The sequence below is a fragment of the Actinia tenebrosa genome, unplaced genomic scaffold (genome assembly GCF_029948245.1).
Source record: "Actinia tenebrosa isolate PJP-AT-01 unplaced genomic scaffold, QUT_ActTen_1.0 PGA_scaffold6__47_contigs__length_16458017, whole genome shotgun sequence".
Taxonomy (NCBI): domain Eukaryota; kingdom Metazoa; phylum Cnidaria; class Anthozoa; order Actiniaria; family Actiniidae; genus Actinia; species Actinia tenebrosa.
The window spans coordinates 2,817,347-2,845,144 of NW_028292583.1; the positions used below are offsets into that span (position 1 = coordinate 2,817,347).

At 34.9% G+C, this 27,798-nt stretch overlaps 4 protein-coding genes across 6 annotated transcripts; 3 read left to right on the top strand and 1 right to left on the bottom strand.

Annotated features, from left to right (window-relative positions):
- Positions 1–1,825: 1,825 nt before the first annotated feature.
- LOC116295503 (iduronate 2-sulfatase) lies at positions 1,826–7,641 on the top strand. Of its 2 annotated transcripts, none has more exons than XM_031703336.2 (6): positions 1,826–2,260; positions 3,360–3,448; positions 3,792–4,293; positions 4,611–4,814; positions 5,088–5,205; positions 5,833–7,641. In XM_031703336.2, exons 1-6 carry the CDS (start codon positions 1,855–1,857, stop codon positions 6,116–6,118), a joined length of 1,605 nt encoding a protein of 534 aa, XP_031559196.2. In that variant the 5' UTR covers positions 1,826–1,854; the 3' UTR covers positions 6,119–7,641. The 2 variants fall into 2 exon arrangements, with proteins under 2 accessions (XP_031559196.2, XP_031559205.2); XM_031703345.2 differs by having other exon boundaries at positions 5,088–5,192; positions 5,833–6,002.
- On the bottom strand, positions 7,623–12,981 carry LOC116295515 (ankyrin repeat domain-containing protein 61). Its single transcript, XM_031703357.2, has 6 exons — positions 12,641–12,981; positions 11,331–11,483; positions 11,089–11,180; positions 10,282–10,385; positions 9,765–9,842; positions 7,623–9,331 (listed from the first exon to the last, which is right to left on the bottom strand). The coding sequence occupies exons 1-6, from the start codon at positions 12,872–12,874 to the stop codon at positions 9,033–9,035; spliced, it is 960 nt and encodes a 319-aa protein (XP_031559217.1). The 5' UTR covers positions 12,875–12,981; the 3' UTR covers positions 7,623–9,032.
- Positions 12,982–13,608: 627 nt separating this feature from the next.
- Positions 13,609–19,322, top strand: LOC116295621 (uncharacterized). Its single transcript, XM_031703506.2, has 2 exons — positions 13,609–13,775; positions 17,351–19,322. The coding sequence occupies exons 1-2, from the start codon at positions 13,729–13,731 to the stop codon at positions 17,706–17,708; spliced, it is 405 nt and encodes a 134-aa protein (XP_031559366.1). The 5' UTR covers positions 13,609–13,728; the 3' UTR covers positions 17,709–19,322.
- Positions 19,323–20,894: 1,572 nt separating this feature from the next.
- On the top strand, positions 20,895–27,506 carry LOC116295600 (transmembrane protein 185-like). Of its 2 annotated transcripts, none has more exons than XM_031703475.1 (7): positions 20,895–21,002; positions 21,086–21,262; positions 21,565–21,772; positions 22,634–22,717; positions 24,619–24,795; positions 24,912–25,035; positions 26,668–27,506. In XM_031703475.1, the coding sequence occupies exons 1-7, from the start codon at positions 20,953–20,955 to the stop codon at positions 26,877–26,879; spliced, it is 1,032 nt and encodes a 343-aa protein (XP_031559335.1). In that variant the 5' UTR covers positions 20,895–20,952; the 3' UTR covers positions 26,880–27,506. The 2 variants fall into 2 exon arrangements, with proteins under 2 accessions (XP_031559335.1, XP_031559342.1); XM_031703482.1 differs by having other exon boundaries at positions 21,089–21,262.
- Positions 27,507–27,798: the final 292 nt, after the last annotated feature.

Sequence of the window (27,798 nt, forward strand, 5' to 3'; positions counted from 1 at the left end):
ACTGGGGGGGGGGGGGGGGAGCACAGGGTGCACATGCACCCCCCCATAAAAGCTTAAGGTCTGCTAGTCCTTTTTTTTTTTTGGTTCTGCTTTCTTTTGGTTACTTTTTTTTTTTTTGGTTCTGCTTTTTTTTGGTTACCTTTTTTTTTTTTGGTTCTGCTTTCTTAAAAAAAACGATCAGTGGTCCAATGTTATTCGATGTGCACCCTCCCTGTAAAAGTTCTGGTTACGGCCCTGATGGGAGTCCCCCCCCCCCCCCCCCCCCCCCCCCGCCAGGCTTTACCCCTAACCTTTTTAACACCGTAGACAGTTATTCACATTAATGACAAAGAATACAAGATTGCTAGGCTCTGGTTTGGATTGTGGTTACTTGCCATTTACACAACAAAATATTTAGCACACCATCTTTAGCCACCTATGAGCACCCTTGCATTGTTTGGCTTTCAACAATACTTTCAATATAATTGGATTGTCATTAGTAATATAGGGAAAACATTATTGCAGTCTTTGCTATTTTTCAGTGAGAACCCAGTTTTATGGTAAAAAAAAATAGTACATCATAATTGAGTAAAAATGCAAATCTGTTATCAGCATTTTCATCATCATTGCCATTCATCATCATCATGGTTGTTGTCATCATCACCATCATTGTCAAGATCATCATTCGTCATAAATTACCATCTTCGTGATAACCACCACCATCATCATTACCATAACAATCAACTAAACTAAATTTAACTAACATAAATAAACCCTTCATAGTCGCTCCAGTATGCATGTGAAGTGAATTTGATACAAACACCAAAACAAAAGATAACATCACCAAAACTTCCAAACAACTACCCAAGCAACACCGAGTGTGCACTAGTCATTGATGGTGGACCAAACAACGTTTTTGATATAAAGTTCAAGGACATTTTCGTTGAAGAAAACTGATAGTTAGATTGTCTATGTTTTTGTTGACAAATTTACTGCTTTTAAATCTTCTTACTTTTTGACTTCGGCGTCAGGTTTAATTTCTCAGTCCTTTTTTTGCAACGCCTACTTAGTATAATGTGTTTACGGCGCATGACTAACTTCTTTATGCAAGCCTTGGTTGTATGTCTATGCATCCCACATGGAATAAGGCAAGTATATGAACTTAATCATTAGAGAAATATTTGTTTTTGCTGGTCATAGTAAGGGGTTAATCTCATACGGTTTAGGGGCCGACTAACCTCTCCCTTAGGCTTCGGCTGAGCTCCTTGATCAGTCATTATGGATAGCGGTGTCGGGGCCGAAATCTCCGGCGTAGCCGTAAATGCTTCGCGCTGCCATACTGCGCTTCAGTACTACCAGTACTTCAGTGCCACCCATCAACCATGCCACGTAACAACCAAGCTGCGCACCAACCAAGCTACGCACCAGTATTGATTATCATATAAATGAAGAGGACCACTTGCTTCAAGAATAATAAAGCCGTCTATAAAGCCGGTCTTACAATCATAAAATCATGAAATCAGATAATTTCGTGGTTTATTTGAAGGGAAGGGATAACAAAAAATACCAAATAGTGCTGAGGAACTTAGTAATAAAAAAATAAGATTTTGCATTTGATCATGGCTTACATAGTTCTTAATATAAATTAATAAACTGTCTATAACATTATTATTGCTGCACCACAACAAAACCGATGTCAAGCAGAGGAGCAAGGAATATAATATGTTATATCATTTGAACTACATTTATATGTCAATAAGAAACCAAATCTATCTTATTTTATGTCGTTCACGTGTGTAGTTAACCACGGAAGACGATACCCAATTTCCAAAACGTGACGTCTAAGCCCCGCGACTCCAGTAATACACACTCGCCATGAGCCGATACAGCAGAATACTTTGGTTACTAGCATATAGCATATTCATTTTTATTACCAATTTAAAGAGTGATAGTTATGGGCGAAAATTGAACGTACTGCTAATTGTAGCAGATGATTTGCGTACCACTTTATCCTGCTATGGCGATACATTTATGAAAACTCCGAATCTAGACAGTCTTGCCAGTCGTTCTGTGCTTTTCTCTACTGTTGCTTCACAACAAGCTGTGTGTGCTCCAAGTCGAACGTCATTCCTCACAAGCAGAAGACCAGATACTACAAAGTTATACTCCAACAAAAATGCTTTTTACTGGAGGGATAAAGTTGGTAACTTTACGACTCTCCCTCAGTATTTCAAAGAGTCTGGATACTTCACGGCATCTGTTGGTAAAATCTTTCATCCTGGTAAGTAAACAACTATATTAGAACTCTTTAACTCCGACGAAGGACGAGCGTCCGAAACTTCAGTGCATTTTTTCATCTTTTCACGGTGTATAATTTACCCTTTTATCTTTACTGTTTCATTAGAAACACCGACGCATCTCACAGTAGTTTTTAGCTAGTTATCTCTTCTATATTAGAACTACTATGCCTTGGGGAGGGATGGGGTGGGGGGATGGGGGTTAGTATCAATAGTGGGTATGCCATGTTTGGTTTTTCCTGAGCCTCTTTTCGTTAGGCGCAATTTGTTATAACCTCTCCTTTCTAACTGCATAAAAATTGGCGTCCCACCCTGTACTTCAGTGCACCAATCCCCCACCTCCCCCCATCCCCTCTAAATAATGATCTTACTTTACAAACCACGCCAGTAAAGGGGCTAGCTAATAGATAAGCGTGTCTGTTTAGCCAACTAGCGAATCGATAGAGGGGGGTAACTCTACCGTAACAATACACGTTAAGACGTGAAAATTGTTTATGTATGTATTGTGTGTTTATTATCTTGCCTTTCATATTTTCTCTTAAAAGTTTTGTCATTATTATTATTTATCAATTACAGTATTTATACTTTTCTCTTATTTACTATGATTGTTGTAAGTATCGACCCTATTATTGTTATTATTATTATTATTATTATTATTATTGTTACTATTATTACTATTATTATTATTATTATTATTATTACTATTATTATTATTATTACTATTATTATTATTATTATTGTTACTATTATTACTACTATTATTATTATTATTATTATTATTATTATTATTATTATTATTATTATTTAGCAACTTGGCAAATTTTAAACTGTGTCATCTAACTCGATTAGCGTCTGCTATTTTTGGATGACATGTACAAATAGGTTTTTCAACTTTTTGCCTATACATGTTTTCTCTGTCAATGTAATTGTACGAATAAATATATTGTTGTTGTTGTTGTTGTTGTTGTTGTTGTTGTTGAAAAGTTTACGTTCCAATCAAACATCTGCTCCCTGTAAATTGCCCGTATTTATATAAAGCAATATAGAAGACATTTATCATGTTTCTGTTTATTTTTTCCTCAGGGAGATCTTCTAATAATACTTCAGATTATCCCTATAGCTGGTCAACCCCGCCCTACATCCCATCGACCCTCAAATATGATAATGCAGAGGTAAACTATATTGGCTCTTTCTTGGTGTTGCAGGCGACCTGAGCCATGAAGACAACAAAACAATAGCCGAAAACAATGAATTTGGAGCTAAACCGAATACCCTGCGAAATCAGAACCCTAACCAAGAATATAATAAAGCTTGCTACAATAAGAAAGACCCACTATATTTGGCAAAAAATGACAATACATTGTTTATTCTTCAAACGGAATTTTTTTACTGCGTTTGCTCGTTCGTTTCTTTTCTTTTGTTTGTGACGTAGTTGCTAGCCCCCAACTCAACACCCACGAATGACGAAAATTGTTGTATATATCTCTAATGCTATTTTTACTTTGTTTTATGTAGGTTTGTCTCAATGACGATGGTACATTGCATACCAATTTGATTTGCCCTGTTGAGGTCGCTCATCAACCGGAGGGAACCTTACCAGACATCCAGAGCACCCGTCATGCACTACAGCTTCTGCAACAACTTTCTTCACAACCTAGAACTCCATTTTTCCTGGCCGTTGGCTTCTACAAGCCACATATATCATTCAAATACCCAAAAGAATTTCTTGATTTGTATCCACTCACTGAAGTTCCAAGCGTTTCGGATCCTTTCTTGCCCTTGTTTATGCCGACAGTAGCCTATGAACCGTGGACAGACATAAGATGGAGAGAAGACGTTGCTGCATTGAATCTCAGCTTTCCTTATGGTCCTATTCCTAAATCATTTGCTCTAAAAATTCGCCAAAACTACTTCGCGGCCACTAGCTATATCGATACTCTTATCGGCCAATTACTTAATGGTATTAAAGAACATGGGTTTGGTGATGACACTGTGGTTCTTGTAACTGGTGATCATGGTGAGTGAGTCATCTCTTTGTATAATGAGGCCATGATGCCAGAACGGGAATGATGGGATTCTCTGCTTTTCTAATACCCAATGATACTTTGCGGCTTTGGAGGGGTAACCAGAGCAAAAAGCCGCACTTATCGTGCTGAATAGCGATAAGACAATGCCTCTAAAAATACCTAGCGTTATATCGTTATCTTCAAATATAAAATGAAACAGTAAGATGCAGAAAGGGATAGAATTCCTTGCACACTGATATTTTTTTGCTCGATGCAATCGATCTTATATGATACTTTAAACTCATCTTGTTTTTATTTTTGCATTTAGGCTGGGCCCTCGGTGAACATGATGAATGGTGTAAATACAGCAATTTTCGGGTAGCAACTAATGTTCCTCTAATCATACATGTCCCAGGCCTAACCGACATAAAGAGACCACAGATCGGCTCAAAAAGAATCGTGATTGATAAACTCGTTGAATTAGTCGACATAATGCCGTCTTTAGCCGAGATCTGTGGATTGAAAAAAGTAGGTGGGTATACTGGTCGATAGGGATCATCATACATTCAACTTCATAATCAACTTCGATCATTATGGATGATAGTGAAACATGGGACGTGGATTTTTACCACTGTCGTGCAGTGGTGTAGCGATAGGTTAGCGTAGCGAGGGACAATATACCATTTTCCACCAATACACACGCGTACGCGTTTCATGTTCAGAGTTCGCGCCATATCCACAAGAATCCCGCAAGAATCTCCCAAACAAATGTGCAGTCACTAACTTTATTTTTCCCCATTTACAGAACGATGTCCAAAAGATTCATCAAAACGCTTAACCTGCACTGAGGGTTTGAGTTTTTACCCACTTCTTAAAGATCACTCGTTACCATGGAAAAAAGCCATTTTCAGTCAGTATCCTAGGTTTGTATAAAGTACCGCGAAGCAAAATCAAACTTTCCTTCTATTCTTTCCATTACCCATCTCTTGTTTCTTTGAGTCCTCAGTTTTCCTTTGGAATAAACGGGCCGATGCTTGAACTGAAAATTAACCTTATACTAATATAGCTCAGTTGGTTTAGTTTCATAGGGGCAAGACTCAAATCCCCATTTTTCTTGCGCATGCTTCTCCACAGGTAGCCCAAGCTTGGTTTCTGTGGTGTCCTGTTATAAGGAAATGTATGGAGATTCATCAAAAATTTCAATAAAATCATTGAAACGTGAAATAAAGCCTCGAAATTTTACCCGATCATTGAGAAATAGCACTTCTTTCGCTCTGCGTGTTATTTCTTACTGGTGGGGGGAAAAAATCTTAAAACGGGCTAAATTCAAAAAATAACCACGCAGTTCAAAAGAAGTGTTATTTCTCAATGATCGGGTAAAATGTCGAGGCCTTATTTCACGTTTCAATGATTTTATTGAAATTTTTGATGAATCTCCATACATTTCCTTATAGCAGGACACCACAGAAACCAAGCTTGGGCTACCTGTGGCTTCTCAACTGGGAAACCAAATCAACAACTAAAACCAAATATTGATTCTTTGATTTTAGACCATCAACGATTCCAACAATAAAAACTTGTTTACCAAGACCACAAGATATAACGATCATGGGTTACTCAATGCAGACAGCTATGCATCGATATACAGAGTGGATTGAGTTTGACCCTCAAACCCAGCAAGGCAACTGGTCCAACGTGCAGGCAAGAGAACTCTACATTACCAAACAAGAAGACAAGAATGTAGCCAATATTCCAGGGTTTGCCGAAATTGTAAAAGAGCTGTCAGCTCAACTTAGAAAAGGCTGGATTGGAGCTTTACCAGATGCAAAATGCTAAGAAGACAATCCTCCAGTAGATGGAATGTCACAATTTAACCCCAGTCATACAAATGTCTGTATATTTGCCAATTTTCAAGTTAATCATTTTCGGTTGATGTATCACCTAACATGATAAATCTTTATGAGGTCAAGGTGCTCCCAAGTTCTAGTGCTGGTATAGATTTTCCACTCAGTTTAATTTTTAACTCATTTGAATTTGCGGTCGCCATTTTGGTAAAGGTATTTTTAAAAAAACATCATTTAAATTGTTGAGGGCGGCGTAACCAGGAATTTTTCAGTGAGGCGGGGGTCCAAACGCTTTCCGTTTCACGACACTCACTTTTATCTTCCCATTTAAAATAAATTTCTACAGAAACTACTTCAAATCAAACTTGTGGCAAAACTAAATTTTAGGATACAACCATCAATTAAACTTCAGGACCCGGTTGTACGAAGGGTGCAAGGATAGCTTTATCCGACGGATAAATCGGCAGCAAAATAGCTCTTTCTATGTAGCATATTATGTAGATATAAGTTATATAGATAAGTACATGAGTATATCCCTGTAGGTATATGAGTAGTAAGAGCTACTTTGGTGCCTTGCAATACCAAGTAAGAGCCGATAAATCCTTATCCAGTGGATAAGTTGATACTGTTATCCAATAAATTTATAGCGTTATACACCCTTTGTACAACGGGGCCCAGGTGTAACCCTCCCCCCGGATCAGCCACTGCTTTTGACATGCTGCAACTACAATTTACATGAAAATTGTCATTTAACCACACTAGTTACACTACCTCTCAGTCTAGAACCACTAATGGTCCATCTGTTAACCCACACGATGCATGTAGATATGTCTAAAATTTCAGTTTTAAATTATTAGAAATGCAGTGCACAGATTTGATTTCAGGTCGCTAATCAGGAGCAAATGGGGAAAATTGGAAGTTAGTTATATGTTTAACTCAGTACTTCTTTATCTGAGCAGGTTTATCGTCTACTTTTATTTAAAAACAAAATAAATTCACATTTTCAACATAAATATGATAATTTAAATAACAAATATCCTAGCTATTTCTAGACACTAAAGTATGGAATATTTCAAAATAACTTAAAGATATTGATGGCAAACCGCTTTTCGTAATTTTAATATAAATGATATGTATATATAACCAATTGTTATTAAGACAGTGTTAGTAACTTCAATATGAAATTCCTTTGAAGGCAACTTTTATAAAAAGATTTGTGGTCAATTATCGGGAAAAGTAAGTCATTAATGATATTAATAAAGTAGGCAAGATATTTTGGTAGTATAATAAACCAAGGAATTACCTATTATACACAAATTTAGTTTACCAATGTTTACTAATTTGAGGTGGTTTTGCTTAGCCTGAGATGTAGGCAATCTGTCGGTGACTCGTGGGGCCGAATACCGATTGACTCATAGACCACGAGGGAAAGGATCTAAATGCTTTATTATGAACCTGAGGATCTGTCAAATAAATGGATACAAATACCTTTGAAATTAAATTGAAATAACTTTACTTTTTGCGTTGTTTTGGTTTTCAAAACTGGCACTATTCGCTAGTACTCAGCCAATCAGAACAAAGGATTTGTGATAGGCTATTAGTAGGTTTATACTAATAATACAGGTTAGTAGATCTTACTTTCATCCTTTTTCATAGTGCCTATTTAGCTATCAAACATAAACAAGTAATTTTTTCCCCACAGGTTAAGTAAAATCACTAACATTGCATTGCCATTATTGTCTTTTAAAATAGCTACCTATACATATTTGATGTTTATGTCTTTGGAATACTATAAACAAGTACGCATCTAGCTACAAAAACAAAGTTTGATTTCTATATATCATTTTTATCTCCACGTATGGTACCTTTGTGACTGATTGAATAAAAAAACAGTGTGGACTGTTCATTTCTAAGAATCATGAAGGAAGCATGTTTTAGCTGTTTTATAGAAAATTCTGTAGGGAAGGGACTCAAAGGACTATCATAACCCTTCAAGGTATTTTTTGTTTTTTAACACAGCTCATCATGTCTAGCAGAAACTTGTGATAGTGTATGGAATGACAATGTACAGAGGGTGCCAGTGTAGGTGTACCAAGACCACCAAACCATGAAAATTGGGCAAAAACTGCAATACCCTGTCAAAAGTTGACTGAAACTGCATTCACATTCTTACTCAAATTCAGTCCAAACTAGAGTAAAAAGACAGAAACGTAAATACAGCATAGATTATTGGACTTCAGCAAAAACCAAGTCCAAAAGTTGCAAAATCTGCATACCACAGACTTGGATGAAACTGTAAAACCATATTCAAAAACAATTTTCCAAAAAGCTAGGTAAAAATTTTCCAAAAACCATAAACCCTATAATTATGTCTCCCCCAACAGTACAAAATATAGGTTTGACAAAAAAGATAACTGGATGAGGTCATGCGATGAAATCATTATGAAGTCAGATGATTTTAGAATCTACAAATTTTAATGAGCAGTGGGTTGGTTTACCCATTTTCAGAGGAAAAAAAAGGAAAAAACACAAAACCATTTGGTATCATCAAAATGAGCACAAGATATAAAGATTCCACAGTTGTCAGTTTTCTAAAAAAGAATATCTGGCTGTAAAAATCTAGTGACATTCAATAAATATCACGTTAAGAAAAGATGCTAGCAAAATTTGTCAAGCCATGAAGGACCAATAACAGAAAGAACATCATTTGACTTCATAGTTGGGTGGATCCTAAGTAAATCCATTTAGTTTAAAATAATAGTTTAAAAAATTGCTTTTAGAAACAATCAAAATGATTATTATTATACAAGATATTTATGTAGTGCAGGTCTGAATAGTGAAATATGAAGTAAATTCAAATTACAAAAGTTATTAAAAAGTTTTTTACAAGAAAGAGATTATGTACTTTACTGAAGGTGGCCACAGAGTGTCAGGCATCTTATTGGTGACTGAGTGAAATAAGTACTTTCAGTATGTAAAGCATTCTGGCCATTAGAGCTATGATCTTCCTGCATATCGCAATCCCCATTCATGTGTTCATTTCTTTCTCCATTGACAGTTCCATTTAGTTGTCTGTTAAATGGACTGCTTTCCCTTTTTTCTATAAGAGGATACTGTCCATTGGCTTCCATCATGGAAAGGATTTCTTGGTCATTATGAATAGGAGTGTGAAAGCCATTTTGGTTGATGGCTAAATGATCTGAATCTAAAGATTTAATGGATAAAGTCATGTCAACATGTGCTTGTTTGTCAGAACCTCTAAAATTCAGTTGAGTTTAAAAAAAAAACGACATTAAAAAAAACTATATTTTACAAACATCATTGTTTTCCACAAGGTTTGCTCATGCACATGCACTACCACTACATTCATTATTTACAACAAACAACATTTAACTCACATGGTTATTTTAGGAAGGGAGGAAAACTAGAGAGAAACCCTCGTGGAAAGAGAGAGAACATCACATGAAACATACTCAACTAATATTGGCTTGGCCGGTAATCAAACTTGTGACCCCACGCATGAACTTCACAGAGGTGAGAGACAGGGCATAGCAGCAAATGCCACACACAGAAGGTGGTGGACTTTGCGAAAGTCTACCCATGTGTCTTAAAGTTAACAGACTTTGGTAATAACCTACCATTCCTTGATTTCTTCGCAGAGTTTTCCAGATCATCATCATCATCAAGTGAGCGCTTACCAGATCTAGAAATTGGCCCTACAAGCAAGAGGAGTAATTATAGGTACAATGCTTTATCAAGCTTCGCTAATTAACCCAAAACCATTTGGTTTAATATGCTGAAAACAATTAATACTATTTCAATTGAATTCTGAATAAGATAACTTTAATAAATTCTGGCATAATAAAGAGAAAAAAGAGTCTACACTGTCCAAGATTAAATTACACATACCTATTTCTATAAACATTGTCATTGCTAAAGATGATAGGCGATTGGACATTTAAACATGAAAATGGTTTTGCTCAATACAGAGAACATTGAAGCAGAAACACAAGTCATTCCAGCTATTCTTGGATCTTGGAATGACCTATCTCCTATGGCTTTTTACCTATTGCCTATTGCCTTTGGTGATGACAAGGTTTATTGGAATAGGTGCATATTAAGTACTGGATGTCATATAAACAATTTACCACTTACCAGCTGAATATTTTAAATCAAGAACAACCCTGAAGTATTCTATACATTGGCCTTTAAGTGAGAGTGCTATTTCATATGGGGTTTGTTGACTGCTATTGGGCATACTACAAATACAAAAATATTATTTAGTTTCTCTGAATAATTCCATCATCAGGCCCACAACTAGGCATTTTACTGTAGGTGGTGTCTAATCACCAAGGTTAGTACTCTTACTCAATTTTTCAGTCATTCGAGGGAATGGGACATCAATAAATTTTTTTGCACAATGAACATGTTAACCAAGCTTGCAAATTAGCACTAGACATCAGACATTTATTTGGTGGAATATGAAAAAATATAGTCACTCTAGATTTTAAAAAAATATTATCCCTCAAGATTGCGAAACTTGAAGCAGAACTTTCATGTATGCTACCAGGGTAAGAAATTACAAGTGAAAAGTGGACACAGTTGGTGGAAAGGTACAGTGTAACAGTGTGACTGTAGTGGCCGCCATGTTGTTTCAGAGTTTTACCTAACAGAATTACCACAGGTGCATATAGTATGAAGGATTTTTTTCCTTTAGCTCTTTTGGTTGCAGTTGTTGATAGAAACTCTTGTCCAACTACACTGGTTGGTCCCCACTGGTTGGATGTCAGAGCAACCCTTGTCACTGATCTGACATATGATAGCCTTATAGAAACAAATTAATTTGCAGCCTTGGTTAACTTTTTCTTGTCAAGCATTTTAGTGTTTTTACTGGTAATATATTCAACCATTTTCATTTTTAAACATTCTGTAATGACAAAGAGGAAATCATCTGGTGCTTACTTCATTGGTGCTTTGTACTTCTGTAACACTTCCAAACACTCAACACTATCACCACGTACAGCTTTGTGCACAGCAGTTTCCCCCAGGCTATCCTAACGATCAAAGGTATGTCTGGTTAAAGTTATTTTGATGCTTTTGGAAACATCCAGAAATTAGAATCTATAAAGCTTGTTAAAAACTATATGATGGCTCCACAAATACCTAGCTTAATTCACCAACATGAAAATTAGTGAAATACTCACTTGTTTATCAATAGATGCTCCAGCATGAAGAATCCAGTCTAGCACAAGGGCATTTCCAGCAAATGCTGCCAAATGTAAAGTTGTTTGCTTGAGTCTACCATCCATGACATCAAGGCTAAGGCCACAGCTGACGAGCCGCATAAGACATTCCAGCTGAAATTGAGAGCATAACATAGTAAAAATTACATATATAGTTCACAAAAGTTAGTTCAAAAGTTATTCCACAGTTTTTTGAATTAATCATGACCTTTTTGGAGCTATAACATATACTGGTCAAGGATTACTGAAAATTTTTCTTGTACTGTAGTCTGATTCTACAATACTCTAAAATAGAAAACTAAACATGTAAAAATATACAACAATGTCAGTTTATTTCTGAATATAAAATACAACATATCCACCAAAAATGTGTTTATTAAATAACACAAATATGAGAAATATGAACAAGACTAATCTCCTCCCTAGGGCCCTCCCCCTGAGTAATGAAACCTTTCTGGACTCATCTAGCCATTCAATTTCCCAGACATGGCAACCAAAAACATATCATATGTTTATAGAAAGTAAAATGATCCCTCGGGTTGCCGGTGCCAAGCCTAGTATTTAGGGAAAGAGACACGCAAATATCATAGACACAGACTCTGTTTAGTTTTCACATAGTAACTTCAAATGTAACACACGATATAGCAAGAACAACAACCAAATAGCGGTAATCATTTGATAAGACCTCTTCCGAACGGGATCTTTGATTGAATCTAATAAATACCCGATAGCAGACTATCGTCTATCAAATGGCCGTTAAGTTCGAACACGCAAAGTATTCAACAACATAATTACTGTCTATAATCTATATATACATAAAGCTTTTCGAATCTCTCTTTTACTGTCTCTTTGACGCTAACACGAATGAAAAAGTTCTCGTATCAAGAACTATATCAAAAATTCATAAAGGAAGGTATCTAATCTTAAGCGTGTATATTAAATTATTAATACCAAAGGTGCATATTTGATGCTTTGAAATATAATGAATGGCTGAGTAACTTTGCATGACTTTTGTTCCTTGTAAATACTCACGCAAACATGGATAAATGTTTTACGTTAGCTAATGAAAATTTTTTAAACTTCAGCAATGTTGTTATCACAATATTTTTATTTTTATTTTAAATGTCCTAAATAGGAGAACAATACCGAAAGCATTTTCAACGTATAATTTCGGCTTTATGTATATAGGCCTAAGGTTATAAACAAAGTTGACCACAAAGTTGTCGAAAATTCCTGGTTCGTGTTAGTCGTGTGTGAGAAGAGATACCTACATGACCAAAGTATGCTGCCCAGTGAGCTGGAGTCCACATTAAGAACTGATCCTTCTCGTTTACACAGCGAAAGACCTCGAGTCGGTCACCCTGAATAACAAGATATAACAAACTTTGCACATCTCCATCTCGGCAAGCGCGGTGTAACGGTGGCAAAGGGTATTCTGACCATGGAGAACGAAGAATTCGTTCGTTGAGATGTTCTTTTGTCATAAAGCAGTTCTCGGACCCCATGATAGACAATACAACCCGCAACTGTGGTCACAAATGACACAAAATTTAAGGGAAAGAAGATATTAATTCATGACGCTCTCCGCGCCATCCATGTGTTTTTTCCTTGAATTGACAGATTGTTTGAGAGCGGAAGCTATCGATTCACAGTTATCTGACCAATCAAAATCAAGTAAAATAACATTCACGCTTTTACAAAACCAATCAGATATTAGTTCAAGATATTTGCATTGAATGGGTTTCCCAATTTGGCGCGCTTTGAAAACGCAGCAGCGTTGTTCTATGATCCGGGAACCCCCTGATGTGGCCGAGTCTTTTTTCTTCATTATTTTCAAAACTACTGACAAAGTGACAAGTACAAAAAAGGAGGCATCGCTTTGTTCGAACAAAATTCTCTAGACAAGAGAGTTTTAAAAAAACTTTAGAAGGTTTTACTCGCTTATAAGTCTGACGTCACTCGTATGAATAAAACAACTAGTCGGGCGCAAACAAAAACGAAAAGAAATTTGAATTTCCGTAAAAAAATTCTTACTTTTTCTTCGTGAAAGGATTTGTTTACATCAAAAGTTGTTTGATGACATTTTTACCGGCGATTTTTGTGGAGTGTACGGTTAGACATCAACCAATCAAATATGTTAATCTATTGCGCTTTTATTTAGTTTCCACCAATAAGAGTTTTGTTTTTTGTTATTTGTGCGCGCGCATTCTTTTTCATCCGGGGACTGCAGTTTGTTGCTGTCATGAATAATGAACAGTAGTTATATTTTCCATGATCCAACGCAAAGCGAAGGATATCAAACGGTTTTCGAATATTGAAAGGCGGGAATAATTCTTCCTGAAGGTCTATTTTATCTGCCATGTCTTCGGAATTTGTAGTTGGATTTGACGACTCCCATAGACAAAGGTAAAGATAAACTAAGGGAAAATATTTTTTGTATTTTTTGACTGGCCAAAAATTCAGATTTTGAAGCTCATTTATGCCACGAAATTTGAATATTTCAGATATCACAAAGGCTTTTTGACATCCTCGCTCGTTATTTTAAAGTATATACGCTTCTTATATACGCAATAAAAAATATCTAAGACATATCATTCATATTACGGAAGTACCAACGACTGTTTTATTTACTTTTCATACCTTTTAAAAATAGTACTCTGAACATTCAGTGTGTCCAAAAAACATTGATGATGAAAGGCTTCTGATAGTTATTCTTGGTAAGCGTTTTTCACGATAATTCTCAAGCACTTTGACTTACATTACTCTTAACTATTTAAGGTTAGTTTTATCTATACTGAAGTCGCTCACTGAGCCGTGGTATTTTATTTCGTTTCGCTCGTCTCGAACCTAATGTAATGGTACGTTCTTAAACCAGCCATGCAAGAATATAAAAGCATGCTGACTACGGACAATGAACTACGCTGTCGTAGAGCCAAACACCTGCATAGTTTGTCCTGTCTGATCTTTTGAATCTACCGTGACTCTGAATTTACTTTACTGAAGTTGCAAAGATAAGAGTGCAAAGTAACGAGTGGTACGTTCACTTCTTGCCTTGGGTTTTGTGCATATCATCATTTCACACGGCTTTGGCGAGCTATAAATTATAAATCACTTCTTTCTCCTTTGGGGTTTGAACGTGTTTATCGCTGTGAAAGACTCTTCACCTGTTTGTCCTTTTGAAGGAAACGTTTCTTTGGATTTTGGATTTAAGCTATGCATAACGATAAAATACTTGAGGCTCCTCACTGACCACATTGGATGGATATGACAGTAATTCATTTGTGCAAATCTCCGTTTCTTATTCAAGATTTACCCTTTTCGTCAACAACTACAATTAAGCATTACATTTATGTAAAACACCTCCGCTCTTAATCTTGAATTTATAATTTTCTTTTACTACGAAAAAGCATTATATTTCGTCATTGTTTCTTTCGTGCCTTGTAAAATATGAGACGCTAGAAGATTAGTTTACCATGTTCTCTAACATTATCTGTTCATTAGATTTGCAAAAAAGGCTTTGAAGTTGAGTCATGACTAAAAGGATTTGCTTTATGAATCGCTTAACGAGGCTTTGTGTGCTTTATTTTCATTACATTCTTGTGATTTTAAGATAGTTCAAAGAATTGTGAGGGCCAATAAAGAATCCTTGATATTTAGACTTCACAGAGAGACGAGGTCAAGTCAACCAAATGAGTTTGTACTTGTTGGGTCTGCCGTAAAATCTTTGACTATTCGTTTAGTAATTGAATTTCACTCCTTTGTTTCTTTCGAATTTCATTAGGCAATTTAATTGAATTTCAGTCAATTGATGTTACAGAACGTGTTTGCTTGCTAAAAATAGCTGTAGGGGCAAAAATATATTACAGTAACTTTTGTTTTTTCCTCGTGTTGTCATGGTCAGGCAACTGACATGTATAATTTGACAGCTAATCTTTTCCTTTTGCATACTTTGACTTAACTTTAGTTTGTGTAAATAATGTTTACATGCTTTTCGATTTACCTTAAAGTTGTGGTATTATCTCTGTTATCTAACCCTCAGTGTTTTGATACATTGTAAATATTTTTTGTTTTAAAAGAATGTTATACTGTTTAGGGCAGTTTTCTGCTTCTGGAATTTAGAACCCACTTTAGGTCTTTTAGGCAAGCATTTAAACACATCAAACCTAAGAAGTAACTTGTGTTGAGCTTTTTTTAATATAAATTGGCAAAAAGGAGCAGTAATATTTGTATATTGTTTTAATGAAGACTCTTATTAAAACTAGAAATACAGGTGGCATTGAAACAATACCTGTTGAGGAACACAACATTATAATTGCACAACCATTTATATTTATATTTATCTTTGAGTGGAATCTTTAATAACCATCTATGTTCTTTTGTTATCAATATATTGTTGAATTAGCATTTTATTGCTATTTTAAAATTGAATATCCTGTAACTAATTAAGACCTAATTACAGCAAAATAATAAATTGTAACTTGACAAACCCTTTCAAAGAAAGCAAAGGCTTACCAAAAATAATGACAACATTTACCAACTTGTTATTTTCTCATTACTTTATTACCCTGTCACATACTTATTTTGAACAATATTTTAGTAATTCCATTTGCAAAATTCATTCGACTTTAAAAGTCATACTAATGCATTTGATAGTATTTTTGTTTTGTTATGGATTTAAAGATTAAAGAAAACATTCTTTCCGATTAAAGACTTTTGATGTTTTTTTATTGTACTTGTCATCTCTATATAACTTAGTAAATGTTTGGCTGTAGAATTCAGCTTCAATCAAAATTTTGCAAAATTAGAGTAGACGGTTAACTTCCCTTTTGAATGCATAACATTTTGGTATCTAATATGGTTTATTGGAATGTCACTAAGGGTCTTTCATACATTACCACATTCAAAGTCCTTATAGTGTAGTGAAGTGTAGATTATTAGGGTGGTTACTATTTTGATCAATAGCTGTGTAGCTACTAAAGAAGCAGTCATTTTAAGTGGCCATGACAGCAAGCCTTCCTTTATTCTGTTAATTTAGACCCCCAGCATTTAGGCCCCAGCATTGACAAATGAAAAATCCCAAGCTTTGGCTCAAAATTAAGTCTAAACCTCAGGAAAAAGACCAATGTTCAAGCATTTTAACCACCATTCTCGATTTGAGCAGTTAGTTCGGTGGTATTGATGTAGTTGCACCACAGGCCTTTATTGAAATTAATTTGAGAAATGCACATATAAAATAGTTAGAACCAAAGTTCACGGGACCAGGGCTCCTTTTAAGTGAAAAGAATTTACAAGTGCTAATATTACACTTAAGGACGTTCATGGGCATTGTTTGCGCGCATCCTTTCTGTGCATGAATCTAGTGAGCATGAGCTAATCATGATGACGTCATTCCAAAGTTTGGATAAGCAAAAACTAATAAAAACGTCTTTAATCTCGCATAGGTCTAAAACAAAGTAGGCCATCCCCTTTTTAGTTTGCTTTTTGAAAGTACTTTATGATACCTAACTTTAGAGGAAAAATGAAAAAGTCTGACGTTGGGATAAAATCCAAATTACACATTTTGTATATAATTAGAATAGAAGTTTGTGTAATGCAAAGGCTCCAAGTCCATACTCGTAGCACAATAACATGTTATATTTCTACTTTTTAACTCAAATTTCAAATGCTAACTAGTTTTTTTGGCTATTTTCTAATCTTCTGTGAAAAATGGGGAGGATCAATTTATTTTGTCATTAAAATATTTCTAATTTTTGAGAGCTTTACATGTTAATGTTGCTCGGGCATTTCTTAAAAAGGGTGACCTTCCACATATTCTGACAGCTAAACAAAGTTGGGGACCCCATTTTTTATTTGCTTATTTTACTTCTAGTATGATGTTCCTTCATTGTGCAAAATGTAAAAAAAAATCTGACGATGGGATCTTTTGCCCATGAACGTCCTTAATGGTATTAACATAAATATGTATGTGCATTTTACATCAGTAGGGTGTTGGCTCCTCCTGGTGGAAAAGATTCAGTCAGTTTTGCAGCAGCACAGGCTTCAGACCCATCTGGAAAACCTTTAAACCCATGTCAAGTTCAACGCAATTCATCAAATGTCTTTGAAGCTAGTGAGATGGGCATTCAAAGCAAGGGCAATGTAAAATCATGCCAGGAAGCAAGGCAAAAATCATCTGTATTTACTGCACCATTAGAACCAATCCCAGTACCCAAAAAGGCACACCAAGAAAAGTCATCTGGTAACATTATAGCTGCTACTGAGGCTGCGCCAGAAAAAATACATACCTCGGTCCAAGTAAAGGCTCCTCCTGGTGGAGTTTCACACATCTCTTTTGGATAAAAATGATTGAAGGACATTGAAGTTGTGACCGTTATTTCTAAATGCTAATATAAATCAAGCGACATTAAATCATAACAAATATGCAATTAGGAGGTTTTGCAAGTCCTCCATTTGATAGTTTTTAAAGACTTGTCAAAGTAGTATTTTGGCTTGCAGTGTAGCAGTTGTGCAGTGCAATTCATAAAGGGTTCATACTTGCAAGATCTGTTTTTATTTTCCATTAATTTACAAAATGCAGCAAATAAAGCCTGGTAACCTTAGTAATATTTCTTATTTTTTGTTCGTTAAGATACTTTGCATTCCATGTTGATTACCTATTTAATTTGAAGAAGAAATAACATCTTAAGTTTCTAATCTTTGTGCATTTTGTTTCCGATACAATTTCAACAATGCTTTCATTTATATTGCTGTTTAATTCTATTTTGAAAACCAAAACAGCCTCTGTCAGTAAAAGTATCTTGTGACAAATGATTACAAGGATACCAGGCTTTACAATATGTTTTGAATTGGCTGCAAATGGTTTTGTTTGCTATAGCAGTTTAGTAAGAAAATGCTGGCTCCATTGCAAAAAATTATGTTATGTCTGTAGCAGTTTTACATTCCATCCTTTTAGTTCAGCATTTTCATGGTTAAGACCGTTAGTGCAAGGTTCTATATATATGCCAGGCAAGATAGTCATGTATGGAACATTTTAAACTTTAATAAGTTGTTTAAAACCTTTTTATAATAATAATACTGACCTCAGCTGTAAGGCCATACAAAAATACAAACCTTTCCAATAGACCTTTTTAGCTTTGTATGCAAATTGCCCATTTCCTATCACATGACATTCTTTGAGAATCATCAATTCTCAAGACTGACATCACATGGTCTGAAATGTGCACAACAAACAATGAAGCTAAAAAGTTCTATTCTGAGATGTTAAGAATTCAAGCTAAATTATATCTGATGACTTACCTACCTCAGCTAAAAGCAATGTACAAAACCTATTAAAAAATCTGAAAACCATGTGAAAGAGTTCTTAAAAAGCCTCAACTAAAAGTGTGGAAAAATTCACCTTGGACATGTTCTGTGCCATGATTGCAATAGTGATATACACAAGCATCTTCAATACCTTAGTAGTGATCTTGCACTGAATAGTGCTGTGTTTAGTAACTTCACATCCTCATGGAATCTTTTTTAATATGGCTTTGAACATTGCATCCATTTATAGCTGAGCTTAAAATTGCAGTTGACATAAAACACTCCACTATTTACCACCTGAGTACATTTGTTGGCCAAATAATTATTTAAAATTCTGAATTTAAATCATGAAGAAATGATTAAAACCATGAGTATTGAATTTGTAATGAGAATACAAATGTAAACTGCTTGCAGTCAAGTTTCATGTCGTGCACTACAAAGTGACTGATCTTAACTTTCTATAGTCAAATGCATTGGACATTGTTCTACCTTCATTATTCCACTCTTCAAGAATATGATAGTCTGTGCTTTACTATAAGAGAAAAATGCAAGATTAGTAGTTTCATTAATAATATTATGTAAGAGGGAGAAAATGTATATAACCAGACTTGAGACTAATAATCAGTGTGCAATAAAGACTGCATAAAGGGCGACATGTGGATTTGTTAAACTTTGTCTGTCACTTTAGGTGATCTTTTATGATATTTGGAGGGAAAGCATGTAATTCAATGGACATACTAAGAGATTTTTGTTTCTTAAACCTGCTTCACATTAGTGTTGGAATCAGAATCAGAATCAGAAGCAACATATGAAGACTCAGCAGTGTACTACTCATTGGTAACAGTGCTTGCCTTTTTTCACTCCTTTGTCATAAGTGAAAGACTGTGTCTGCTTATGTTGATTCTGATTCTGATGCTAGAATGATTTTACTTCACTTGTGACACACAGTTGTATTATTTAGTGACTAATAGTCAATGTAAAACAAAAGAAAACAATGGTATTGGTGTCTACTAATAACATATTATGTTACTATTTCACAGATGAAGTAAAATCACTTTAAGTGTGAGCCAGGTTTTAACAAGTAGATTCCAGTCCTTGAATTTTCGGATAAGTACATTATTTTATGGAAAACCTATTTAAAGGTTAAAAAGTAAAGTAAAGTACCTATGTTTAACGTGGGTAGTTCCTTCAGTTGAAATTCAACTGGTGCGCACTTTACCCCCTCCCCATCAGTGCTCTGTTTTAAGAGTATTTAAAGCTGAAACTACATGGATTAGAGAGAAGTCAAAACAGATGTGGAGTTCCTAAGGATTAAACTGTGGACCTCAAGCTCTGAAGGTCGCACACTTACCAACTAGGCCCGGTTGTATGAAGCCTGTATAGCGCTATCCGGCGGATAAATCTTATCCAGTCAGTGGATAAATTTAATTATTGGAAAACAGCATCAACATATCCACTGGATAAGGATTTATTCGCCTGACAGCGCTATCCAGGCTTTGTACGACTGGGCCCTGAGCTATGCGTGCTCCTGTATTCCATACCATTCCAGGTGTGACATACAAAAAAATTATCAGGCTCTTAACATGTTATAATTTGTTTATATTACAGATTTTGATTGAAACAATAAGAAAATTAACAGCTTCCAGTTCCCCTACTTAAAAATAAATGCTCCCTGGAGCTTGTTGCATACCAAGCCTAATAAAAAAGTCAACAATATTAGCCTAAAACCCCCTCTCAAGGAATGGCCTTCTTGGGGGTGTGGGTAGTTTTAGGTCTGCCCCTAAGGATGCTTGCAAAGGAGCTACAACACTGGAATTTTCCCAAACTTTATCTGCATGCTTTTACAAAGAAATGTCCTCTGTGGTAACAATTACATATGAATATAGTAGATTTTAAGCTTGGTAAAATAGAATGTAACAAAACCTTTACCACATGTCACTTGGTACATTTATGGAGGTAATCAATTAAGCTTCTGATGATATTAAGTTACCCGAGCACTTAAGCCTCGAAGAGAGGGTGTGCTTGTAATTTGGTAAATCTAAATGTAAATGTTATTTTCATACAAATGGATGCAAAATTTTAAAATATTCCCCTTTCCCCTAAAAAAAATAATGAAAAGGCAAGAAGCATATAAAGGATAATTACGGGGCTGTGGGGTTCCTGTAGATTGCTTTGATCGAGTGGGTATAGAGGCCTGGTTTTGAACTATAGGTAGATCATATTATACAGACAATAGGTCTCAAAATGTCTTCGTTTTCATAACGTAAAAGTCCTCGTATCTATGCTTTCTACAATGAACCTACGACGTCTTTTTCAAGACTTTAATCCAAGGTAACTTCATGAAAATACACTTTAATAAATAGTTGCGAAAATAACAAAATTAACAGTTGGTTATGTTGTCTGTGTGTCTACAGTAGGTTCCTTCTGTTCTTTATGCTGTTTATCTTTTCCATTCTTCTTGCTCTTCGTCTGGATGGAGCAATCCAATGGAGCTACTGGGCTATTTTCACGCCAGTATGGATATGGAAATTCGCTGTATTTTCTGGTGCTGTTACTGGTTTATACATATGGATAAAGCGACCAGAGTATAGGTATGCTTTTATAATATATACCATGACGATTGATTGTAAAGAGTTTATACATGTAGCTACTATAAGTTTATTGTATATTTTATATGTGAACTTGAAAAGGACAATCCCATGAAATTAAACTTGGGTTGATGTGATAAACTTATGTATGTTTTAACGACAACATGGACCCAAAACATACAGTGGGCATCACTGAAAAATAATTATTACTTCAGACAGTAATTAATCCAATTGATCTTATATAATGACATATATGAACATTGTCTTTGATGATCTTTGACTTTGTCTTTGACTTTGTCTTTCAGGGGTGAAGGAGAAAGCTATGTTGAGTTCAAGGCCATGATAATCAGTCTTTTCCTTCATCTCCTGCTATTTATCTTTGAAATCCTTGTGTGTATAAACCTAAGACACAAGATGTTTGAATGGAGGATAATGTTTATGCCATTATATGTCCTGTCATCAATTTCCATAATTGCTTGTGTCTGGGGTTTTCGTCATGACAGATCTGTGGAGGTTTGTTTAATTTTTGTAATTCTTGACTTTCACATCCCCATAATCCTTTGCGTCTTTTGGGGGTAACCAGAGGTAAAAACCCACTTATTTTGCTGAAGGCTGATCAGACAAAGTTGAAAATACCTTGTTTGGTATCCAAAGATAAAAAAAATAATATAATGAAGAAGTAAAAAACAGAAAAAGATAGAAGCTTGAAGATGTTTAAGGTAAATTTAAACATTTTTTCATAAGTCAATACATTTTCTGTAAGACCAAAACTCTTCATTATCTGTACACGCAAAAATAACTTGGAATAAACTGATAATCAGTATTGTACAGATAAAAGCAGGTATAGTATAAATTCAATTAAGAAACCTTTCAATTTGGGACAGTTTTTTGATTTGTTACCCCCAAAAATGCAAGGCATTATGAGGATGTGAAAGTCGAGAATATTAATTAATACATATTGGCTGCTTAACAGAGCCATAGCTATCAGTATGGTTGATCTGATTTAAACCTGACCACTTTTTTCTCATTAAAGCATTTCTCCCTTGTAATAAAATGGAAAGATTGGACAGGAAGGAGTGTTTTCTTTTTTTTTCATCATTATTATTATTTATTATTTTAAAATTATTTTCAAGTCACTGTTGCATGAACTCATTGCTCAGGCCCCTTTGGTATTTGAAATGGCATCTTTTAAAAGTATCAAAGGGAGCAAAAAGTCGCTGCACTTGAAAGAATATCTAAAATGTTTTTTCCCCCTTTTTCCTTTGCAAACTAGCTATAGAGTATAGAGTAAGCCCTTCTAAGCTTTTTTTTTTGTTTTGTTTTGTTCTGTAAACTAGTTCATATAAGACATCATTTCTTTTTGTCTCGTTGCAGCTAGAGACAGTGTTTTCTGTGAATATTCTGCAGTTTATTTTCCTGGCATTAAAGCTAGACAATGTTATTAGATGGCAATGGGCAGTAAGTAAATGACACAATGGAGAGGGTGACTATTACAGTGTGACTACTCCAACCAAAACCACATCGACAAATTTTCCACAAATTATCCAATAGTGTTTGAGTATTTAGATGATAGATTAGCTGCAAATTTTGAATTTAAATATTCTTCCGTTGTTCCGGTTGGTAAAACTAAATGATGAAGAAGAGCTTGTAATATATTTTCTTCGCAAATTAGTGATTTGTGTCACCAAAGATATAGAAAAATAGTAAAAATAGTATGACTTCAAATACGACAGGAAAGCAAATTAGAGACCGTATAAAACACAGTCTTTATGATTACAGTTTGTTTCTTCCAGACAAAGATATCATCAGGCTGACACTGTTAGATCTTATCACTGTGTTGCTATGCGACAGCACATTTATATTCGACAACAAAGGTGCTGACAGTCTTCTAAGCCATGTAAACCCATGGATATTTGTCCCATTTGTAGCAATTCTATTGTTCAGATTCCTACTTTTGATTGGCTAATTTGTAGAAAATTTGTCGAGGTGGCTTTTGTTGGAGTAGTCGCACTGTAATACAAAATAAGGATATGTTTTGATGTTTTTTTATTTGACATATTATACAGTCAATGTCATTAATGTTCACCACCGAAAAAAGACATTTACATGTATACACATTTACACATTTAGACTAGCAAAAATATCAAGTGTTTCCTTGAATGTTCTGGCATAAAACAAACATTCTCCATCCTAACTCCTCACTAAATGGCCGGGGCATTCTGGATTTTTGATTCACGAGTTGAATTTTACTTTTAAAGTTCAGGCTGACGCACACGAGGCAAAGAATACATAATGACACACGTGATATTTCTTTTATTCTAAATGTCTAAATGTCTAAATGTTAATGACGTTGACTGTTATATTATAGACATATTATATATATTATATTGGTTTCTTGTATTTTATGACCAATCATGCATTATATACTAATACCGTTCAATCATGCTGGGCTAAGCAGCATTTTTCACAATTAGGTTATTTTACTTTTTCTGCCCTTAAGAGGTTTGGTTAAAAAATTATGTCACAAATTTGTGACCAAAATTTCAAGTTCATTCTACGATCAAGATGAACAAATCTTTTAAAAGAAGTGATCTAACAATCAAAGAGAATGCTTCTTTTTGGTAATTAAAATAAATAAATAAGTTTTTAAAAACTTTTACTTTGACCATTTTGTTACTGAAAATAGAACAAACTTCTTAAATGTAATTGTGAAGAATAGAGGCTTTGATTTAGTGATGTCCAAAAACTTTTGGGTTTAAGTACAAGTTTTTCCTATCTTTCATCACCATCTCCATGTCTCTATCCTCCTCAAGTGACTAGTCCAAAAGTGTTTGGCTCAGCAGGCTACAAAATGTTTATGATTACAAAGTAAAGAATAAGAAAAAGAAGGAAACTTCTTTTATAATAAATACACTATAGACTGAACTGCACTACGAAGACAGAATATTGCTTCTTATTATATAATTACCAATGAAATATCTATTTTTCTCTATTTCGAAAAATTGATATCTTCACACGTGAAAATAACATGTTATTTTCACGTGTGAAGGTAACACCATTGCGATGACTATTCAAAAATACACGGAAATAATTGCCTGAAAAAGCCAAAACATACTCCATTGATAATTATATAATAAACAGAATATTACATGGGCGCTTGGAGATACGAAATTTATCTTCTCGTGTTGAAAATCTCTCACTCGTTCGCTGCGCTCACTTGTGAGAGATCTTTTCAACACTCGAAGATAAATTTCGTATCTCCGCGCGCCTATGTAATATCCTCTATTTATTTTGCAGAAAAATTACATTAGAATGACATCTTTATTAATGATATATATATTGTTTTATTGTGTTTCCAGGTTGTCTTTGCCCCCATGTGGATAGTTTTATCTTTGATGTGTTTACTAGTACTTTATTATATTATTTGGGCTATCATATTTGTGCGATCAGCAGTGCTCTTGCCTGAACAGAAACATGGTCACATTATGGTTGCTGTTGCTTCTGTCCTTCTAGTTATACCATTATTAACATTTCAGGTAAAATGTGCTGTAGATATGACTAGTCATGTACTATATGTGCAGCTGACATGGTAATCTTACTGATTTATGAAAAGAAACTCATGCATTACCAGTATATTTGTTTTTGTCGTTAGATTATCCTGAGCAACTGGCTAGAAAGTGAAAAGAAAGATATGTTTGTTGGAGTTATAGCCCCGTTACAGATATCACTGTTAAGTCTACTTACATCGTCATTTTATCATAAAGGTGGCAATCACTGTAAGTGTATATGAATATTGATTAATGCTCAATCAAAATCAAAACAAATCCAATGGAATTTATCAGTGGCATTTCCATAGCACTTGTTTTTTATTTCACCCAATACTCCAGTTTTTAGTTCTCTTTGCTCAGTCTTAGCCTCAAATGTGCATTGAAATATTCAGCCATTCAACCAAAACCTGTGGTATTTTAATCAACTCGTGTTGTTCCGTAGTATATGTACATTCCTTACTTCTATACAGTGGACCTTAATAAAAGAAAAGAACACATTTGTACACAATCGAGGCTAAGGCTGAGCAAAGGTGAATTTGAAAAGGGAGTATTGTATTCATTCGAAGAACACAGGTAGCTTAAGCTAGGTTTCTGTGGTGTCGTTATAAGAAAATGTATGGCGATACTTAAAAAACTAAATAAAATTGTTAAATTGTGAAATAAAGTAAAGAAATCTTAGAAATCTTTTATTGAGGTTTTTAAGTATCACCTTCTATTTTCTCATAACATGACACCACAGAAACCTACTGTAGCTTGGGCTTTCTGTGAGAAGAAGAGCACCATTGGGGAGCCACTCCTTTTTCCTTTTATTTCAATATATTTATTTAATTATTATTGATTTTTATGGAATTTTTTTTTTTTTTTGCAAGCTGTTGGTATCAATGCGCTTTCAAAATTTAAAACTGTTGCCAATTTTAAGGCTGCAGCAGGGGGGGGCAGAGGAAATTTGGGGGGGCCATAAAATTTTTCAGGTGTTCAACGGGGGATGTTAAATTATTTTTGCAATGGTAGGGGGGATGCTAATTTTTCTGTCAATAACAAATGACTATTAACTAACATATAAAACTCAACAAGAAATTTAATGAACAGGATAATTGTACTCCACTATTTAAATAACACTTGTAATCTTGATCATCATCATCTCCCTCAATTTTATCAATATTGTCATAATCATTATCATGTAAAGGAATTACTTCATAGGTATAACTTCGCCCCCGAAATTATTCAAAAACTATTCAACATCCGTAAACTATGTTCCTCCCTTGTTAGAGTCCTGTATAGTGTTTCCTTTACATGCCCTACTTCCTATAGGTAAACAAGGATAGTTAGTCTTTAAATACAGGACTTTAAACTTTTATTGTTAAACTCTCGTCAAGAAGTCTACAGAGTTAGACGAAACGCGTAGGAGATATAAAATAAAAAGTGCTGCTCACTGGTTCCTTTCAAAAAAAATTTAAAAAATTAAAAAAAAAAAATAGTGGTCAGTGAGGAGGAAATGGAAACCGATATTCCTCTTCCAGTTCAGTATGTATCGCAATCAGGAAGACAGTCTATAGCAAGCTCTTGTTACCAGTCATTGCAATGGCTTGCATAAGATTTTGTGTAGGCATCAGGACAAAGAAGTGTTTGTATTTAGGTATATAGGGGGGGGGGGGGAACAATTTTTTTCCTGCTAAAGGAGGGGGGGGGGGGGCACAATATTTTGACATTAAGTGGGGAGAATCTTTAAATTTTGGAGTATTTTTGAAATTTCCTCTGCCTCCCCCCCCCCCCCCCCCCCCCCCCCTGCGGTATACATTAAGAACACAGCCTAAGAAAGGAAAAATCTATGTTTAGTCATTGATTTCTTTCTTGTTTCAGGGTGGTTTGGTATGAGAAAAAACTTCTGTGAGTTTTTGCTTGCTCTATGTCCTTGTCTTCAGGAATACGGAAATATCTCTTGTAACTTTCCAGAGAGTATTTTTGTACACAAACAGGAAGGACAATCGGGGGACGTTCGTCGTAAACCTGTAGTGCTAGAACATCAAACTAAACCAGTTGTACCTATTATATGTATAGAAACACCAGATTGAATATGTAAATACTATTTAAATGTTTTATGTCACAGATTTTGTTCTTTCCTCTTATAATGTTTCATGGTAAAAACATATGCCTGGCTGGAAACAAGTTGGGAAACAAGTATAACATTAAATTTATTAATTTGGACAAATGTTCATATTAAGCAACAATTTCTTATTATTGCTGTCTTAATTGTAACATTGTAAATTCCATGTGACTAAACTGCATGAACATAATATTTTTGCTTATTAGAATAAATTTTTCTATGCATGAGATAAAGTTTTTTTATACAATGCTTTCTCATAATACACTGTGGAATATCCCACCTTGTATATATACATGAGCTTCATGTCTGTAAACACAAACAAATAGAAGTGCCTTATGGGATAATCCATGGTATGACATGTGAAACCATTACCTCCATATTTGCTGCTGTAGATCAAGTGTTTAGTAGATAGCTATAAAATTCTTTACCTGGTTTATTGTAAATACATTTTAAGTGTAAAAAGTTGAATGTAAAGCTTTGAGGTTGACCTAAGACAATTTGTACAGCATGCTTGCTTTTTGTTGACTGCAACACCAATTGTGACTTTGCATTTGGTAAATTATTCTTGAATAAAGTAAAGCACATTATGTTTCTAGAGTAAGCTGAATTTCAATGTCGTCCATGCAAGAACGCCAGTTTTCCAGTAGGGCAATAGAACTCTTCATCTTGGGCAAAATATTGTATTATTTCAGACCATGTGTCCTTTCCAAGATTTTGGTTGTAAGTGAGAAAACATTACCCCAAAGCATCTAACAGATCTAAGATGGTAGTTTCTTGTTTTGGGCATTGGCATGGATTATACAAGAAATGTTTATTGTCAGCAAAGTTAATAGAGGGGGACTATCGGGGCACTACAATTCCCCCACCCCCCTCTATTAACTATCCAA